Source organism: Trachinotus anak, unplaced genomic scaffold (assembly GCF_046630095.1).
Source record: "Trachinotus anak isolate AG129_WGS33_773 ecotype Australia unplaced genomic scaffold, CSIRO_AGI_Tana_v1 ptg000028l, whole genome shotgun sequence".
Classification (NCBI taxonomy): domain Eukaryota; kingdom Metazoa; phylum Chordata; class Actinopteri; order Carangiformes; family Carangidae; genus Trachinotus; species Trachinotus anak.
The window spans coordinates 1,415,441-1,435,923 of record NW_027273879.1 but is presented as its reverse complement, the minus strand read 5'-3'; the positions used below and the strand labels follow the sequence as shown (position 1 = coordinate 1,435,923).

General features: G+C 42.3%; 2 protein-coding genes across 3 annotated transcripts; both read left to right on the top strand.

The window, feature by feature from the left end:
• The first annotated feature begins 1,311 nt into the window (after window positions 1-1,311).
• Window positions 1,312-3,299, top strand: LOC139611395 (tumor necrosis factor ligand superfamily member 14-like). The gene is made up of 4 exons (XM_071466065.1): window positions 1,312-1,595; window positions 2,470-2,503; window positions 2,590-2,652; window positions 2,782-3,299. Exons 1-4 carry the CDS (start codon window positions 1,386-1,388, stop codon window positions 3,165-3,167), a joined length of 693 nt encoding a protein of 230 aa, XP_071322166.1. The 5' UTR covers window positions 1,312-1,385; the 3' UTR covers window positions 3,168-3,299.
• A 345-nt stretch (window positions 3,300-3,644) lies between these two features.
• Window positions 3,645-20,483, top strand: naa25 (N-alpha-acetyltransferase 25, NatB auxiliary subunit). Of its 2 annotated transcripts, XM_071466063.1 has the most exons (24): window positions 3,645-3,796; window positions 6,703-6,788; window positions 8,484-8,622; window positions 8,771-8,889; window positions 9,048-9,122; window positions 9,210-9,317; window positions 10,058-10,136; window positions 10,633-10,744; window positions 10,918-11,007; window positions 11,783-11,955; window positions 12,050-12,162; window positions 12,247-12,454; window positions 14,184-14,273; window positions 14,359-14,539; window positions 15,182-15,281; window positions 15,412-15,563; window positions 15,661-15,786; window positions 15,884-16,127; window positions 16,811-16,934; window positions 17,060-17,125; window positions 17,220-17,317; window positions 17,466-17,576; window positions 17,660-17,800; window positions 18,625-20,483. In XM_071466063.1, exons 1-24 carry the CDS (start codon window positions 3,739-3,741, stop codon window positions 18,745-18,747), a joined length of 2,916 nt encoding a protein of 971 aa, XP_071322164.1. In that variant the 5' UTR covers window positions 3,645-3,738; the 3' UTR covers window positions 18,748-20,483. The 2 variants fall into 2 exon arrangements, with proteins under 2 accessions (XP_071322164.1, XP_071322165.1); XM_071466064.1 differs by lacking the exons at window positions 3,645-3,796; window positions 6,703-6,788; window positions 8,484-8,622 and having other exon boundaries at window positions 8,988-9,122.

The window sequence follows — 20,483 nt, the reverse complement described above, 5'->3', positions numbered from 1 at the left end:
ATTTATTTCTATAGTCTCTGTAGTTTATTGTGCCGGCTGTGATCAGTTCATTCAGTAGGTTTCACAGTCACTAGGTAACCAGGTGGTGCAACAATACAACAAACAGAATGGAGGATGCTTTTGAATAAGTATTTTTAAAAGCAGGTGCTCTAGTACTTTAACTGAAGTAAAAAAAATTGACTGAACAACTTTCACTTGTATTGGAGTAGCTAATATAGTAAGAGTATATTTTGATTGAAATAATGGAGCTGTGTACTTTGTCCACTCCTGTCACACAAAATATACACTTGTCTAAGCCCACTTCACCACAGCTGAGTCAGAAGTTTTTTTTTTCCATATATTGCAGATATCTTTCAATATAGCCTAAAAAACATTTCAGATGTCCAGGATCTCATTCTTCTGAGGACAAATGACGTCACTTAAGCCATTTGTGTGTATTGGGCTTTTAATGTCAGATAAACACAATTACATTTTTAAATGTAATTGGAGAGATTGAATATAATTCCTACCAGAGGCCCCCATTTCAGAAATCTACAATCCCATTGTCACAAGTCATAATTTTAATTTCTGATATCCATACTGTCATTTAAACATCCAAGATTACATAGTGAAAGTGAAATTTCAGACATCTGCAATTCTTGTTATGACTAGTAAAAGTGAAATTTGGCATATCTACAATATTAATTATGCCTAGTAAAAATAGAATTTCATATATCTACAATATGTGTTGTGGATATTTTTCAATAGGCAGAATTTCAGATGAACTTAATAATGACTGGTAAAAGTGAAATTTCAGACACCTTCAATTCATATTATGACTAATAAGAATGAAATTTTAGGCATCTGCAATATGCAGTTTTAATCTAAAAAGAGTTCATTAACTATCTACAATTATATTTTAGATATACATAATAACATTTCTTCTTTTCTTATTAGTGAGAAATCCACAATCACATTCTTACTGGTAGAAATTATATTTCAAGATGTGAACAACTTTATTTCTCCTTGTCCAATGCAATTTCAGATATTTTCAAATCCTTAAAAAGTAAAAGTGTCTGTTTTAACTACACGTTTTGTGGAGATCTGTAATTCACTTCCTCCAAGTGAAAAAGACAAGTCATTCTACCTGGGATGAATGACGTCACTTTCAGGTATCCACAATTATAGCTTTAATCTGCAACACAATTCTTACCAGAAAAAAACACCTGGAGTAGAAAAACATGAAATAAAAATCAAATGTGATGAGGGATATCTACCATGATGAGGATGTTTGTCACTTTGTCATCTCTTCTTGGACCAACCCATCCTGCTGCTGCCTCACACTTCACGGCCCCTGTGAAGCAACAGCCCTGACAGCTGCTGGAGGATGTTTCCTCACTTTCAGAATGACCACTGCGAGGATGGCCGAGGATGCGTGTCTCTCTGTGCGTGTGGTGAGGAGCCTCACCACCGGGCCCCTGGCACCGGGCAGGCCGGGCCGGGGGCGGCTGCCTGCGGGGGGGGCGCACACCCTGCTGCTCCTGCTGGTCAGTGTGGCGCTGTGTGGGGTGGTCATAGAAGCCTGCTTCATCTACCGCCTCTACCAACCTGAACCTGTGAGTATCAGCCTCCTCTTGTGTCTGATTATTTTGTAATTCAATGCACAAATCTCATTACTTGGAGTAAATGAAGGTAAAAATAACAAAATAATGAAATAAGTGACTTAAAAGGACGTTTTGAGATATTATGAAAGCAGCATAAATCATGTGTTGGTGGTGAGAAAGTTACTCTAGAGCTGTAAAATTTACAGTGCAAGGTAGAAGAGACGGTTACAACTGTTCAAATGACTTTTTATTGTAAGTGTGATTATCTTAGTCGGGCGCTACCTGCAGGAGACTGCTCATACTTCTGTAGTCAGACTGGAAATGTCTCCTGAGCAGCAGCGAGCTGAGGGTCAGGATGAGTTCTGGTGTGGCATAAAAAACATGTCATCAGCAAACTGTGAGAATGGAGCCGACCCGCGCTTCAAAAACGTGTCTTTACTCAACATTTCTTTGGGTTTTGTGAAGCAAAGGCATCAGTATAAACCAAAGGAGCCTTGTGACTGAGGCAAAAGTGAAACTCATTCCAACCATAGGAACCGTTGCTTCTCTCCAAAAAGTGCTGATGGTGAAATACTGTGGTGATTAAGGGGAAGAGAGTGGAGCAGAGATGGAGAACTTTAGTGAGCAGACTCGGTGCAGGGATGGTGGAAGGTCACTGCTTTCACTGCAGCCGTCACGTGGAAACAGGGGATGGTGAAGAAAGGGAAGTGGGAAATGATCTCGTTCCTATGATCGGCATTTAGCTTATTACCAGAAACAGAAAACTGTGACAAAGATAAAACCAAAAGAAAAACAAAGTGGACCTGAACACTGTTTAGGTTTCATAATGTGGAGAACTTTCACATTTTGCAACCAAGATGTGAATCGTTTTTGTTTGTACTTGCAGGCCACCTCAGCATCGTCCTCGAAGCTGCTCAGAGGTTTGTCTCAGCACATTCTGCTCAGGTGATAAATGTCTTCAGATACTTGATCCACATTGGAGACACTGTGTCTGCTCCTCACACAGGTGAACATGTTGAATCCCCCGGGCACGGTATTCATCCCTCCAAACCAGCTGCACATCTGTCAGGTGAGCCACACCATCATTTTCAGCGTATTACCAAAGTATTTAATTCATCACTAAAATGCCTCTTTATGCTTGTTCATGACGTCTGTTTTAAAATAATCCCACATCACATCGTTGTCCTGTTTTTTCCAGATGGACCAGATGTAGTTCATGCACAAGAGATCATGGCCTGGAGCATGACGGGAGAGCCTCTCCTCTACGACATGGCCTACAAAGACAGAACTCTTATCATTCAGAAGGAGGGTTATTACTATGTCTATTCAAAGGTTTTCTTCTTAGACAAAGGTGTATTTCACCATTCTGTCAATATGAAGACTGAAAGGTATTCTGGGGGAAGTATTACCCTCCTGCAGTCCAGGAAATACTCCCCAAAGCACGGCAGAGCTGTGTCCAACAGTTACCTGGGTGGAGTGTTCCACCTTTACAAAGACAATGCTCTTTACGTGAAAGTCAGCAACACCACATATATTGAGCGGCACGGATCCTTTGAGAATGTCTTTGGTGCTTTTATGATATAAACATCACATCGATCATCACGAAGGAGGATCAGTGATTCTCTTGTTGATGTGAAAGCAGCTCCAGAACCAGAACAAGAATCTCTGGGTTTCAGAGTGTAATGAAGGTCGGGCCTGTGCTGTTTCTCATTGAGTGTAAAAACACATTTTAAATCATTTTCAACAGTGTAACAAAACAAATCAGGGACGTTTTATATGCTCATTTGTAAACTTAATTATAGTATGAGAACTGTAATGAAAACAAAATAATGAAATAAACAGACAATGTCTTTTCAAGCCTTTGATAATACAAGTTTTAAACCTTGCATAGTTGATTTTATGTTGATGTTACACAAATAAAACTGACCTGACTAATAATATTCTAATAGTACAGTAACATATATTAGTGTTATTGTACTTGTGATGTAGGGATGTGATGGGATATTTTTCCAGGATGGTTGTAGTGCCTGCACCTCAGGGAGAACCTCCTCCAGCGTGAGGCGCAGAAAACGGCCCGGACTAAACCCTTTAATCGCTCCTCCGGGCACCTCTCAGTGCGCATGCGTGAACATTTACCCAGCAGGTAAACTCCACCATGGCGGCGAGAGGCCATGTGCAGGATCCCAACGACAGGAGACTCAGACCCATATACGGTACGGACTCAATGTGGACTTCTACACGTACGCGTGTTTGGAGGTTTTGCTAAACGCTGTTGTGGTCTGTGCCGGTGCATGTGTTGGAGGTGGAGGCTGTTGGAGTCGGAGGGCAGCGCTGCGGCCCCTCCAGCTCCAACCACGGGCTGTGCTGCCCGCAGCGCCCGATGACAGTGCACCTTACCCGGTCTCCCACCGAGCCCGAGGCAGGACACGAGTACCGGGGTTGGTGTCTGGGTGAAACCGTGTCTCTCCGTGTGAAACCCGCGGATGTTCTCGGTGGTGTTTGTTTCCTCCGGGTCGAGGAGTTTCTCCTGCTAACGGTCGCTGTTTGACAGCTAGCCTAGCCCGCTAATGTGTCAGCTAGCCGCGGACATGCTGCAGCTGTTTGCGCGTTAAAAAGAAAAGTAGTTTAATTGTGAGTGGTGGGTCATTGTGCCTCCGGTTGACAGGTGTTTTCTTTGTGGTTGGGTGTCCGGGTCCAGTCTGAATCGGTAACGGCTTTGTTTCCTGCTAACTAAATGTTACACGGTTAGCTTCCAGTTAGCATTAGGCTCATAACAGTTAAAGGACAATGCTTCAAGCTAACTCCTGTGCATGAGAGGTGTTAGCCTGCTAGCATGTTAGCATGGACCTGTTAATCAGGATTGTACTGTGCTGCTGAATATTAGAAATGATGGACTTTCACAGTGTTTCTGTTTATACCATTATATGAAAGAACCATTAGGAACTCCAGCTGTTTGACAGCTGTTTTGTACTGTCCAGTAGTAAAGTACAATTTTGAGGTACTTGTACTTTAGCTGAGTATTTCCATTTAATGCTACAGATGGCTGCAACTTATGGTTATTTTTGTTAACAATTCATCTGTTGGTTATTCTCTCAAGTAGTCATTTTGTCTCTGAAATGCCAGAAAGCTGGTAAAAAAAAATAGTCTGTAACTTTGTCCTGAAGCCTTGTTTAATCCAAAATATGATAAATATTGAATTAACTGTCAGATTACAATGAGAAAAACAACAAATTTCACAAATGATGAGCTGGAACTTGGTATGTTTGGCACTTTTCTCTTTAAACCTGGCTGAAACAATTAATCCATTATCAATTTAGGTCCTTCCATCAATCAATAAATAGTTGCGGATGTAAAATAATATGCCCATTATAATTTCCCACAGACCAAAGTGACACATGTCTGACCAACAGTCCAACATCCAAATTTATTATGTGAATTAAAGACAAGCATCAAATCCTCACATTTAAGAAGCGAGAATTAATTTTCTGTTGAGCCACTAATCAATGAATCGATTGAAAGTGTCAGCTGTATGTGGAGGCAATGTCCACTAGTGACTAAAGCTACAATGATTACTGAAAACCAACAGAAAATCTATTTAATCTTTTTTGATAATTGATATAAGTCATTTTCCAAGCAACATTACCAAATATCACCTTATTCCAGCTGTTCAGTCGTGAGGAGTGGATATTTGATTTTGTCTCATGTGACATTAAACTAATCTCTTTGGGTTTCAGACCATTTGTTGACTTCCATGTGGGTATTGTATCTGTGTCTATTTCTCTCTTGGTTGTATTGTCTCACTGTGACGTGTTGGTTGTGACACCATTATGTTGACAACATCTGTGTAGTAAAGAAGAAATAAAAGAGCAAACACAAAATCTGTTTAAGATGAAACAATCTGAAGTAAAATAAGAACATATTTAAAACCAAAGACGCTGACTGAGAGCACTGCTCTCCAGGTGTTTGAGAACTGACTGAAAGTCACCAACAATAAACAGCTGGGACAGTTTCTGCTCTTTCCGTACATCGTTCCATTTAGTATATTTAAAAGATTTTTTCCCCAGCTGTGTCCAAACTTATGTTATATTTCAAACATAAAAATTACAGAAAGTCATAAAAAAGAAAATAAACATTAGTTGTAGCCTTACTAAGTAACCTAGTGTATTAATATGTAAAGCTGTCACCATAACTACGTCCTTCTGAATGGATTGTAAAGGCTGAAGTATGCATGCACACGTACACACACACACACACACACACACCAACACCTCAGTTCAGCCTCCTCAGGACAGCTGGGTGCCAAAATTAACTGCGCCAGACAGGACACTGTGATTATGTCATGTCTATTCTCTCTGTTCAGACTGTCATCACAGATGAACCACAGTTGGTGAGAGCCTACAGAAATCTGAGGAACCCTGACACATCATTTAGATCCAGGGTTCATAAGTTCATGGTTCTGCTGCCAGACTAAGCAGCACTGACGCAGCAGTCATGGGTGAAAAAGACATTTAAGTTACTGACTAATTATCTTATTTAGTTTTCAAACTGCATTTTAATTTAACTGCTGCTGCAGAAATAAAACATCACAGAAGGGTGATCCCCAACAAAACCTGTCCATTCTCAGTCTGGGTCCATGTTAAATTTCAGTCAGTACAAAGCTGACGGTGAAGAAGACGACTGGAGGAATTATTCAGATCCTGTAGCAACACTTCATTACAAGAAAAAGTATAACATTCAGAATGTCACTGAAGTAAAACTATGTCAATATAATCAGAAAAATGCACTTAAAATGAAAGTACTCAGTGCTTCTGTTACACTATTGTATCATTAGATTATTACTCATGCATTAATTGATTAATATGTGTAGTTGGTTGAGGTTAGAGCTAAAACAATTAGTCAATCAACAGAACATTTATTTGTCATATCATTGTAAATAAAATATTTTGGGTTTTTTTGCCTTTTGGTTGAACAAAATGAGACATTATCAGATGTGGTTGGCTCAGTGAAGCTGTTCATGAAAATAATTGTTAGTTGCAGCGCTGCTTTCAGACTCTGGACATGATGCATGATTAAATCCAATATCCTCAATATAACATTGTTTTCTGTGTGTTTTTTCCAGATTACCTTGACAATGGCAACAATAAAATGGCGATACAGCAGGCAGATAAACTGCTGAAGAAACATAAGGACCTGCACTGTGCCAAGGTGGGTGACTCAGGGACTTTTCTCTCTGAAAGTGTTGAGTTTTGTTTTCTGTGAAGCCTCCTCCACTGTTTGCATACGACTACATCAATCTGCAGGTTTCCCTCTGGAAGACCAGTGCACACAAAACAGTTACTGGTGCCCTGATGTAGCCCTGAATCGCCTCCTCCTCTGACCATCTGCTCACCTACTGCACGTCTCCAGATGTTATTATAGGACCTTCAGCTGCAGTGTAACACACAGTTATAATCTCTGTCTTTATACACTGCACCTCTACAGAGACACATGCACACACACATCTCACCAGAGTAGTCAGAGTGCAGCAGTGAGCTCAAGGACACTTTGATGGGGATGAACACATGCTGCTGCTGCTGCAGGGGTCAAAGCTGTGACCTCTGACCCCCCCCCCCACCATCAAAACATATTAAGCTCCAAGTTTGTGTATGTGTTCCTGGTTTGGCTGAAGTTGACCTGAACATCTGTCTGATATTGCTGAGTTCAAAACACTTGTTACAGATGTTGATGTGAGATGTTTCTGGAGCCTCTGTGTTGACCCTGTTTTAGTGAAGATTTTTTTAACACAGTGTTAGGTCTCCTAAAACTTCTTTTGAGAGCCTTATCACTGCGTTATTACTCCTTTAAAAAGGATCAAGTCCTCTTGTCAAACCTGTTCAGAGGTTGCATATGAAGTCTGATCAGTTTGTCCAAAGCCTGATTTTTCCTTTACAGTCCATTTTAGAGTCCTGAAGAGGTTAGTCCACCCAGTATTTCAAAGACGAATGAAAATATTAAACAATAGTAGAACACATTTGGAACCAGTTTGGGATAAACTAACACAAGAGCACTGAGTGTGGAAAGCAGCACTTGTCATTAGACCAAATCATTGTGAGCGACTCTGTCTTATCTGAGTTACACACAAGGGGAATTATTCATATGCTGTATTCAATAAAAGGGAATTTCCATGGCAGAAAGGACCAAGTATCTTTTGAGCATATCATGAACTTCACCTGCATCTGACTGAAGACACTAAATGTATTCCTATGTGAGACGTCCAGGTGCGGAAAAAGTCCCTGCAGGGCGGTGGGGGTGGGGGTGGGGGGGCACTTACTCATGGTTGAGGAAACATCAGGGATGAACTTGCGGCTTTGAGTGTTGCTGATTTTTCAAACACAGTTTCCGCTTCTGCTACAACCTGTGTGCTGCTTCATTAAAAAATAAGGAAGTCTGAGGTATCTCAAGTGTTGTTTATTGACTTTAGAAGAAGCAGCAGTGATGACAGGACAAAGTGAACAATAGTCACAAAACTTCATTTGCTGATTAATTTTTAAACATTTCATTTTTTTCTCACGGTGTTTATGTTGAGGAGCAGAAATAATTAACCATTAATAATTAAACAATTAACCGTCAGATGTCTCTGCATGTCTCTGTTGCATCCCCCCATACACTGTGTCTCAGTCAGTGTCATCAGATCTTAATTTGTCTTTGCTCTAATCTGCCTAATAACCACAGTTATTACATTATTAGATTATTAATAATTAGATTATTAATAGAGAGATTATTAAATCCACAGTCCTTTGTGGCTCCTGACAGCTGTGTCTCCGTTCTCTGTTTTGTTTTTGTTTTTGTTTTTTTATTTTAATATTCCTCTCTGTTGTTCTGTGTGTAACTCCGTGTTTTTGTCTTTCCTTGTCCCCTCAGGTCCTCAAGGCCATCGGCCTCCAGAGGACTGGGAAGCAGGATGAAGCTTTCACTTTGGCGCAGGAAGTGGCCACTCTGGAGCCCACGGACGACAACTCACTACAAGCTCTGACTATACTGTACAGAGAGATGCATCGTCGTGAGTACACACACACACACACACACACACACACACACACACACACACACACACACACACACACACACACACTCTCTCTCTGTCTCTGATGAATCCTGGTGATAATACTCTACATGAATACTGAATACACGGTGCCTGTTGTCGACAGCGGAGTTGGTCACCAAGCTGTACGAGGCAGCAGTGAAGAAGGTGCCTCTGAGTGAGGAGTACCACTCTCACCTCTTCATGGCGTACGCTCGCGTCGGCGAGTACAAGAAGATGCAGCAGGTGAGAACGCTCACGTCCACACTCGCATATAAACAAGCACACACACACACACACACACGACTAACAGCTGTGGCTTTTGTCCATTGGTAATTAAAAAGATGGGCACATAATCAGAGTAATGAAGAGGATGTTGACGACTGCGTCTTCGCACTTTGCAGGCAGGGATGGCCTTGTATAAAATTGTCCCCAAGAATCCGTATTACTTCTGGTCTGTCATGAGTCTGGTGATGCAGGTATGGGCAGGCTTTTACAACACAGACAGTTACATTCCTTAAATGTTTGAGTTATTCTGAAGTGAATGCACGTGCTCTGTTGTTCAGGCCATCTCAGCGCAAGATGAAAAACTGGCCCAGACCATGTTCCTGCCTCTGGCTGAACGCATGGTGGAGAAAATGGTTAAAGAGGAGAAGATTGAAGCAGAGGCGGAGGTGAGTCAGGTTTCAGTGTTCAAATATTATTTCAGCTAAACTCAGGGTCTTGACTATATTCAGTTTTGGACATCTTAGAAATGAGGTTTGTTGTGCAGTTTTACTGACACAGTGCAGAGTGATAAAACTGTACTGGCCTGAATATAACTTCGCTCAGATTGTAAAATAACCACATCAGGTTTTTTTTTTAGTTTTTTTTGTTTCTGGAAAAAAAGATTCTTGTCTTTCTCATCTCCTCATCATGACGTTCAGTTACAGTAATTCTTGGCTGGTTGACTGATGATTAGTTCAGTTTCTGCAGATGTCCATGACGCTTATGACCCAGTTCTCTCTTCAGGAATTTATTTCCTTTGTGGCAATAAGACGTGTCGAATTAGCCTTCAGAAGGTCCCATAGGTTAAAGGATATGTTCACAGTTTTTAAGTCTTAATACAATTCTGACACAGGTTTTGCTCACTGTAATCTGTTCTCCTCCTGTGTATAAATGGATTTAAAAAGTAGAAAAATGTCCACCATCTTTTACTTTGAAAGACCTCCACTAACGGCCAGTAGGAACAGGAGCAATGATTACAATTTGTATTTTTTACAATGTGACGTCTTCAAATTTAATAAGATCCTCACGTTTTCAGAAAAAATGTCTTCTTATATTCAGGCCAGGACAGTAGCTCTACTTATTTCTACCAGACAAACAGAAGTTTGTGGTATTAACAGTGTTTCTGGTGTTTTATGTGTCACTGTAGGTGCAGCTGTATTTTATGATCCTGGAGCGCTTGGGAAAGTGTGTAGAGGCCCTCGACGTGATCAGGGGTCCACTCGGGGGTAGGTGGACGTTTGATTTCCTCTGTTTCTGTACCTGTAAGGCCTGAAAGGTCTGAATCCTGCAAGTTCCTTCATGTGTTTCTTCACTCCCTCACTTCAGGGTGTGTCAGTGAGTAATAAATCCTGCGTCATATCATTTCAGCTCATTCTGCTTTCTGTATAAGGAGAAAGCAGGTGAATCAACATCTGTGTAAATGTGTCGTCATTAGGCCAGATGTTCTAAAACCAATGAAGTGGCAGAAACAGATCCTCTCTTCTGATTGGCTGACTGACCTGTTGTTACTAGAGCTGCAGAGAGAAGGCTGAGAGAGGAGATGTAAAACTACACTGAGATGGTTTTTGGTTCTTAAACCCACAAACACATCTTCTCATTGATATCAACACTTCAGATTAAACTCAGAAGTAAACAAAAACCTAGCATCAGATATGAAACACACATCAGGTGTGGTGCTAATTCAAACCCGTCCTCACCGTATATTCATGTGTCCTCCCACAGAGAAGCTGACCAGTGAGCTGCAGAGCAGAGAAAACAAGTGCATGATGCTGTACCAGCGACTACAACGCTGGCCAGAGTGCAACGCCTTGGCCCACAAGCTGCTGCTGAAAAAGTGAGAATAAGCCTACACTTTAAACACTGAGGTTGGGCTGTGGGACGAGCGGTGCAGATTACACCCTGCAGTCTGACAGGCCTCACGCTGATACTGCGATGACACCTGAAGACACATGAGAGGAACCACAGATGGTAGACAACAGTAACAAACACCTGTGTTTCTGTTTCTAGTCCCGATGACTGGCAGTTCTATCCCTCCTACTTTGATTCTCTCTTCCACCTGATGGATCAGTCGTGGAGTCCACCAGAAGAAGGCGAACAGTGAGTACAAAGGATTTTTATTTTAGCTGGGTACCAGTGTGAGGACAGGAAAAATACACATACACTGTTTATTCATATTATCATAACTGACTAATAAACAACGGTTTACTTTTATTCCTACCTATACAGTTCAAACTACAGGAAAACAACTCATGATGTCAACAGATTGAAAAGGCAGTTCACACACATACCAGCTTTAATAATGCAGTAAACTAACACGGTACAGCGGCCGAGTGTAAACGCCCCCGCAGAGACAAGGAGTCAGCTGTCATGGCTGCCATTGGCTCATCTGAATGTGCACGTATTTATCTCAAGTGTTTTTTCCATTTGCCTCGTAGTAAAGCCGCTAATTTTACCAGTCAGCTGTTTTGGAAAGAGGTGATCAGACATTAGCTGAGGGGATTAGTTATTCAGAAAAGTTTAAACTTCTAAGAAGAACCACTACAAGGAGCTTATCAGCTGATATAAAAGCAGACACTGGTTCATCTGCAGTAACGTAAACTGAGAAAATCAGCCTGTCAGTCTACTGGTCAGGCTGTGGTTTGTTTAAATCCATTGTTAATTTGTGCTCACAGCAGTATGTTGGTGTTGGGATGACTGGCTGAGTGATTAGAGCTCAACCTGCTGAGCTGACCTTGATTCACTATGAGCTCCTGTGGCGCTGCACCTATGTCCACCTCTAAACTTTGGAGGGCAGCAACAGAGAAAGAGTTTTTCCAAACAGATGAATGTAATATCATCCAGCTTTGATCTTTGTCTGTGTGTGTGTCTCCAGCTGTTCGGAGGGCGCGGTACACCACACTGTGGCTGAAGTGGTGCGGTTTGTGGAAGAGAGAATTAAGGGGGAGGACGGCAAAGAGTCTCGTTCTCTCAGAGGCCCATATTTAGCCCGTCTCGAATTGATGCACAGACTGAGAGAACGAGGCTGTCCAGAAGAAAGCCTGCTAGGTAAAACACATGCACTGTACAAACACTGTAAATTCACCTTTGCCAGGTGCTCTAGCCTTTTGTATGTGACAGTTTGTTGCTGGGATTTGGACAGGTGAGCCTTTAGAGCTAATGGTGCAGTTCTTCGGGAAGTTTGGAGACAAACCCTGCTGCATCACCGACCTAAAAATATACCTGCACCTGCTCTCTCCTGAGCAGCACGTCCAGGTAGGACTGACAGCGGTGTTGTTGAGCTGCCATTTGTCAAGTTGGGGTTGACTGTGAGACACATTTCTCTCTTTGCCTTTGTAGTTCATTAACCGTCTGAGTGAAGCGGTTCCACTGGGGGAGCAGGGAGAGGAAGGATTCGCTTTTCCAGAGGATACCAAAGCGCTACAGAGGCATTTGTGTGTGTGTCAGCTGAGTCGAGCGCTTGGGCTGCATCACAGTCTGGATGTGGATGGAAAACTGCGGCTCATCGCGGAGCTCAAGGCTCACTATCGACACGGGCTCAAGTTTGGTAAGAACATTGTTTCTGTTCTTCCTCAGAGTTCCTGGATTTAACGTCTGCTCAGGATAATCAGACACTACACAGAGCAAAGACTCAATTTAAGACTTAATCAGTGTGAATGCAACATGTTTTTAGTGTTACATGCTCAGGGATCAGAAAAATGAAATCCCTTGTTGTTATTTGTGTCTCTGCCACATCTGGAGAACCATGCAGAAAATCAAATTATACTGACAAAAGAAAAATGTTGTTGTTGGTAATTTACTGTTGCATGACATTGGTTTCAGCTGATGTCAGACAGAGTGAGTCTGCTGAGGGTTTCAGGGTTATTTTTATGCCTCAGTATGTTTCTCTTTTCATTTCTCCCGCTCTCTCCCTCCATCGCTGCGTTCTCTTTCTCATGCTCGCTTGCCCTCTCTCTGTTACACATCAATAATCTATGAGAGAAATTCCCCTCTGTAGTTCTGTAGTTTATTACTGGCACTCAGTGCTTAATGTTGCACACAAGTTGTATCAACCTCAAAGCTTGTGTGTGAATGTTCAGAGCTGCAGACTCTTCCTCCAGAGGTCTCTGGCCTTCAGGAACTACACCTGGGGTTCACACTTTGTGCAAACAAGGAACTAAATGCAGAACTTTCTTTACTCGCATTTTGAAAAGAAAAAGGGCCACACCCCAGTGGGTCACCTGGTAGAGTGAATACCATGAAGGCTCAGTTGTTGTCTGGCTTGAGGCCATTTACTGCATACCCCCCCACCCCCCCCACCCCCCTTCACCAACTCTCCTGTCTCCGTCAGTGCAGCTATAATTAAAAAAAAAAAGGCAGAAAAAAATGCATTTTGTTAAGAAAAAGTTTCTGGAAGAGGACTGTTAACTTTCTGCTGCGTTCACATTCATTGAACAGATTGACTGTGAGCATTGTCCTGCTGAAAGTATCCATCATGTCTTGTGGAACATAAGAACCATGTGTTGTTGCTTTGATGTGCATCATTAAAGTGTCAGTAGTAATAAAACTTTATGGCAGACAGGATGTGACAGATTCGACAGCTGCAGGCTGCACCTGCCTGTGTTGATCTTCAGGTGTGAAGCTCGTGCTGTTGATGCCACACCTTAAATCTGCCATTGTGCTTCTGCTGCGGCTGGAACAGGGACTCATCAGATCAGACCACATGTCTCCAGTCTTGTGCAGACGTCATCTGCTGTGAGATGAACCAGTTCCTGCTCCAAGCACCTGTTTATGCAGCGACACATTTGCATATGGAAAGAGGCAATGACAGTGTTTCTTTCTGCCTGGTCACTGAGCATTAACGGCACCATAATCACATAAACCTTGTTCTGAAAGCCAGTTTTCTGCAGCTCAGATGTTGACAGGCAGCTGCAGTAGCAGCACGCACATCAAACACTGTCAGAGCACGTGTGTGTTCGATTGTATGTGTCACAGAAATAAGGTTCAGGTTGTTTATTGAAATTATTTAAACCAACATCTGGATGTGCCACACCTGTCAGGGGGATGGATGATGTTGGCAAAGGAGAAATGCTCACTAACACAGGTTGTGAAGAAAATTGTGAAGCCTCTGTGTTTGGACGAAGTCTTAAATCTTTTATTTCAGTATTGAAGTGTTGCATTTGTATTTGTGTTCAGTATATATGTAAAAAGTATTGTTCTGGTGTTGGTGCCCAGCTGTGGCGCTGGCTCTGGTTTTATGCCCGACGCTCTGCTGACGTGTTCGTCTCCGCTCACAGGGAAGAACTCTCTGAAGACGGAGCTGCAGTTCTCTGATATGTATTGTCTCATGGCAGCTCATGTATACATGGACTTGTGGACAGACACTGGTGAGTACTTCTCTCTCATTCCACATCTCTGTCTGTGTCAGTGACGACGTGTCTCTAAATGTGTTGCTCTGTGTGTGTGTTGTAGGGGATGAGGACATGGTGTGGCAGTGTTTGGGTCTCCTGCAGGAGGGTCTGTCTCACAGTTCCTCCAATGCCCAGTTCAAGCTGCTGCTCCTGCTCCTCTACTGTCACCTGGGAGCCTTTGAGCCCGTCGTGGACCTGTATTCCAGCTTGGACGCCAAGCACGTACAGCACGACACCATAGGGTCGGTCGATAATAAACACTGTTAGCTTTTATTACATATTAAACAAGCATCTCCGAGTCACACCTAAAACTAAAAACACCTCAGAGAAGGACTGAACGTGTCCATGAAGCTTCCTACGCTGACTTCTGCAAGACTTTAATACAGGAGACACAGTTATCTAGATTATTTATGCAAAAACATAATGCTAAAGCCTCTTACTGACATTTAATAAGCTTCTTCATTAGGCTGTAAGGAAACTTTGGCAGACCATGAATATACAATGGGATCCAAAAATCTTAGAGCACTTCCCAAAACATACAATTAAATAGTCAAAGTGAAATGATGTTTCTGTAACGTTACCACAGCAATGAACGTATCTCTTAAATGCAGCTCCACCCTTGGTGTAACTTTCCCCTGAATGGTGAATGAAACTGTAAACTATGTGAGTAGCTGTGTGAGTGATCAGTTTGATTGATCAGCTTCCTCTCTGGTTTCCATAAAGCTGGGAGAGCCTTGAGAGAAAATTTGCACCAGTGATGCATCAGTATGTTAATAGAGTCCGGCTCAGACTGACTTCCCGCTCTGAGATGCTTGATAAATACACTGTGCTATTACCAGCAGGAGATTAGAGTGTACAAATGCTTTCTTCTTCTTCATTTGCAGGTTTCTGTTAACACGTTATGCTGAGTCATTGGGTCAGTTTGCTGCCGCCTCCCAGTCCTGTAATTTCTCCCTCAGGTTTTTCCACTCTAACCAGAAAGATGTAAGTTTATCCCCCTTCCTGATTTGATTTCTGAGACTTTGAAATCCCGGCTCTCACGCTCTTGTGTTACCTTGTTAATTAATCTTTATCCTTTCATGTATTTCTCTCCTTTCCTTCTCTCCTCCTCCAGACCTCAGAGTATATCATCCAGGCGTATAAGTATGGTGCGTTTGAGAAAATCCCAGAGTTCATCGCTCTCAGGAACAGGTTGAACCAATCGCTGCACTTTGCTCAAGTCCGCACTGAGAGGATGCTGCTGGACCTGTTCCTTGAGGCTGATATGTGAGAATATACTTAAAACACACACACTAGATTGAACGACTTAAGATGTGGAGCTGAATGTTTCACTTGCACGTTGTCTTTTTTTTTTGTTTTCCAGTGTGTTGAGTCTGGAGGAGAGTGTGAAGGCCATGTCTTTGTCTGCAGAGGAGGACGACATCCCCTGGGATAATATGAGGGACAACAGAGACCTTACTGTTTTCACCAGCTGGGACCCTAAGGAAAGGTACAGAATTACTTTAAGATATTTTTACAGAAACAGAGGCACATGTCCCCACTTAGAAGAAATCCCAGATTAACCCATCTGCCTCTTCCCTCCACAGACAGCTCACTGACGAGCACCGGCGCCGCTCTCTAGAGGAAGAGTCTGTGTGGCTGAGGATACGCTCTCTAACACTTCGCCTCCTTGCCTTGTTGGCCGGCCTGGGACACACACCCTCGCAGCAGAACTCTGAGACGACCAATGAGAACGGAGTTGGGGACAAGACCTCGATCCTCAGCAGCCTGCTCTCCCAGCTCAACCAGACTCTGCAGACGGCTGCTCAGCTGGCAGAGAAACGCATTCAGGTATGTTTAACACACAGGAGCTGCATGTCCTGCAAATGTGATCATGCTGTTTCACTCCACACCAGCCCACATCATATCCATACAATAATACCCAGTTATATCAAGAGGAAGGAAAAAGGGGCGAGACACAACTGATAGACTGAACACAGAGAGTTATCATGTTGGAGCGGTCTGAGATTGAGACCTGCCATTACAATGTTCATGAGACGGTGGTGCAGTGTTTTCCTTGTGAGGAGCAGCAGTTGAATAACTACTGTTGTCAAAATAAAATGAAAATACAGGATTTTCTTTCCTGTTTGAAAATATACAGCTGCAAAATGAAAATACACACATGAAAACGCAGACGCAGGCTGAAGAGCTCAGTCATGTTGGATTGTTAGAATATTGTTCCACATGTGCTCCGAGGAGAGGATTTCTTCATCCACCAGCTCCTGGACCCAAAGCCACAACTTATGCACACTGACTGTCCAATAATAATGAGAATAATTCAGCCGAGCAAACATTTAATCATCCTCATGTCTCTCTTCACTCTTTCTCCTGTTCAGTCCAAATTTAAACAGACAAACGTATACCTGCATGTTGAATGTTGTGAAGAAATTGAACTCTTTGCAGTGTATTTGAACGACATAATGCTAGAAATGTGTGGAGTGTGTTGCTGTAATGATGTTATTGTTGTATTGCAGTATCCATTTCTGGGACCACCCTCCACCCGCCTGGCCCCAGCTCTGTCCAGTGGGAGCTGCCAGTGTCAGGCCGCCGCCCTCCAGCTGTCTGTCCACCTACAGGAGCTAGAGACTATTGGACTTGGTAAAAATAAATAAATAAATAAATAAATAAAAAGATGGCAGTAACATGAAGCTCAAATCAGAGTATATGACCATGATCTTGCCTGATGCCTTTACACTTGCTTCTCTGTTTTTGTCCCTTTTTAGACGATTCATCGGAGCTTCAAACCCAGATCTGTAACAGTTTCAAATCATTAGTAGTTCAGCTTCAAGGTGAGTGAGCAGCTCATGAACAATAAACAACAGTGAACTTTATTCTGTGTCCTTTGTGCCTCATGTTTCCCTCTGTCTGTCCGTCTGTCTGCAGAAATACTCAATAAATGCAAAGGGGATTTATTGGAAATGAAAGAGAGCAAATTAAAAACCCAGCCCTCCTTATTAGAAAACCTAATCTTCTTTGTTGAGGTGAGACATGGCTGCTTCCACACACACACACACACACACACACACACACACACACACACACACACACACACACACACGCACAGTGTTTGTTTATATTTCCTGCCCACAATGAGGTCATGTTGTAACGTGTCACTGTTATCCTGCACAGACGGTGTGCATAGTCTTGTGGATGGCAAGTTACTGTGCCAAGATCCTCCGACCACTTAAGACCAGTCTACAGAAGAAGAAGAAGAAGAAAAAGGATGCAAACACAGCTCTGGTACAGTTCTCAGGCATATGTGGACTCTTAGTGTTAGATACACTGTTGTGTTGCCGACGGCTGATGGTTTGTGTGTCTTGCAGCCGGTGGTGGTGTGTGGGTTCCAGGAGCTGACGGGGAGCTTGCAGGACCTGCTCACCCAGGCTTTGGAGCATATAAAGGGGCAAGAGACTGGCATGACAGCCCTTAAACTAGCCAGTTTAATCTTGGAAGGAAACTCACAGGTTAGTGAGCGCCGTCTCTTTCCCTCCTGTTTTATCATGTCCATAGAAAAAGAGTCAGAGGCTCCTCACTTGTTATTTTCTTCTGATACGGGGAGAAAAAGAAAGATACACAGAGCAGAATATAAACTCTGCTCATCTTATATTTTATGACCCATAAATTTTATTTTAGAAGAAGCCTCAGATTCATATTTGTAGTGTTTTGGTCTTTGATGTGTGCAGCATTTGCCTCTGGGTCACTTCTTTTCTGTGTTTGATGTGAAAACATTCAGGCTTTATGTTTTCAGCTTGTTGGTCTGTCTGTAACGCCTTGAGGTGGTCAAAGGTCACTGTGACCTCACAACATGTTTTTGGCCATAGCTCACAAATCCATACTCTAATTATGACATAGTTCAACACAAATTTCTGATAAGATAAAATGATGAAGTGATGACATTTTATATCCAAAAGGTCAAACGCAAACTTCACTGTGACTTCATGTTCTGCAAAAACACTTTGATCATATTTCCTGCCAACGGCTGGTTGGTGGAGGCAAAGAACCACGAGGTGGTGACTTCAGTTCTGTTTATCAACCAACTGTCCAACACTTTGATCCAGACTCAAATGTCTTAAAAGCTGTTGGATGCTTTGCCATGAAATCTGGCAGCTCACTGACTTTTCATGCAGCGCCACCATGAGGTTGACGTTTAGGTCAGGATTATTCTGCGCATCAGATTCTGACAGCGACTTCCAGGATCTGATGTCCTGACCTGGATGTAAGGAAGAGCTTCATGTCATGTGAACGTTTTGTTGCGTGTGATTGGCTGATGAGCTCTTGTGTGTTTCAGGAGGAGGCGTCGTTTACGAAGGCTGCTATGGACAAGGTGCAGAGCAGTTACCTGCGCTCACTACAGGAGGTGGGAGATCTGCTGAAGAAGAGAGCGGAAACTATAAAGAACCTCAAGATCTGAACGCCCCATCACGCACCCCAAATTAAGATGACTATACTCCCAGCATCGGCCCCCGTACGCCCCACTCCACCGCCTCTCAGCCCACTAGCTAACCTACAATCATCTACTTTCCCTGCTGGTCCAACAAACCCATCGTTTCCTCTCCTGCGTGTTTCTCACTCGGCGTTCGTGAGCTCTCAGTCTGGACCTGTTTTCTTTTCTTTCACGTCAACACACACCTCTGGAACATTTGCAACTCTTATAGCACATAAGCTTGTAAGTAAAGTCATGAATTTATACAGCAGTTATAAAAAAAACACATGCTCCTTTAAAATAAATAGAGCAAATTAGGAAAAATGAATAAGCAGTTTTAGATGAACTAATCTAATAAATTATTGTACATAGGAAAGAGCAACTACCACAGTTCATTGACTAAATGAGAATATAAGACACAATAAACCACTATACTGTTTGTTGGTCAGTTACGTTTCATCCTTATTCCTCACCTTGTTTTTTTTTCGGTGACTCTGACAACAATCGAATCTCACACACACACGTACACACATACACATATACACTTAACTCTGAGGAGGAAAGTTCTTTCAATGTGCTGCTTTTCCAGCTGTTTCTCTCTTTAAAGAGCAAACAGGCACAATTTTGCATTAAACGGATGCACTCTGTGGAGATGTGGACACCTGGCTACCAGCAGAAAGCCTTCGGACCCAAGTTTCTCATTCAAGGATTATTTTGTCTCTTCTGTGTGTGTTTTCTTTTTTTTTTTTTCTTTGTGTATCTTGTGTGTCGCTTTGGTATTGAAAGTGGAGCCACCTCTGTAGTTGCAGTATTATAATGAGCAATGTTGGTATGAGTTTAATAACCAGGACATTTTTAAAAATTTGAATTGTCTGCCACTGTGTTTCCTTTCTTTTCCTTTTCCTTAAAACCAGTAGAAGTGTTGCTTGTAAACATGTCTGTGGATTTGGGTTGTTCCAGCACAAAGAAAAAAAAAATCAGTCATGGATCAAATAATCACAATCCTTTATGACTGGACTGATAATAGATATTTAAGAGACATTGTGTGATTATCTGAATATGAATGTTCACCAAATCCAGTATGTTTTCTGCTCGGATCATGCAGGATTTCTTGTTTTCTCTGACACTGCAGACGTGGAAAGTCTTTGAAGCAGTGTGATAAATGCATCAGTATGCAACCATTTTATTTTAATCGAATGAACAGATCCTGATAAGAACTTATTTCATGGGAACCTGTGTGTGTGTAGTGACAAAAATGACAAATACAAAGGCAAACACGAACACGATTTACCAGATGCTAGAGTGTATATTTCGGCATATGAGTTCTGGTTCAGTCTAGACCAGATCACTGAGAGGATTTTGTCTCTTTTGACCCAGATCTGATTGTACAGACAGTTACTTTCAGCCAACATGCAGTTTTTGTAGATTATGTTCTGGGGTGGCTCTTTCCTTTGGTCGTAAACAGCTCAGACCCAGAGAGGTGCGTTTCACAGACAGACATTGGACCTAATTGTAAATAAAAGTCGAGGCAGCCTTTTCAAAGTAAAGCGTGCGAGGACGTTAGTGTGTTTTAAGAGCAGCTGCAGTAGATACTATCAGATTTGTCCTGTGTTCATGTTTTTGTCATTCCCACCAACTCTCCCCCCTAAAAAAAAAAAAAAAAAAAAAGACTCATGAATCAAAACAAGGTCATCAGCTTCAGCATCTTCTCAGTGTGTGAAAAA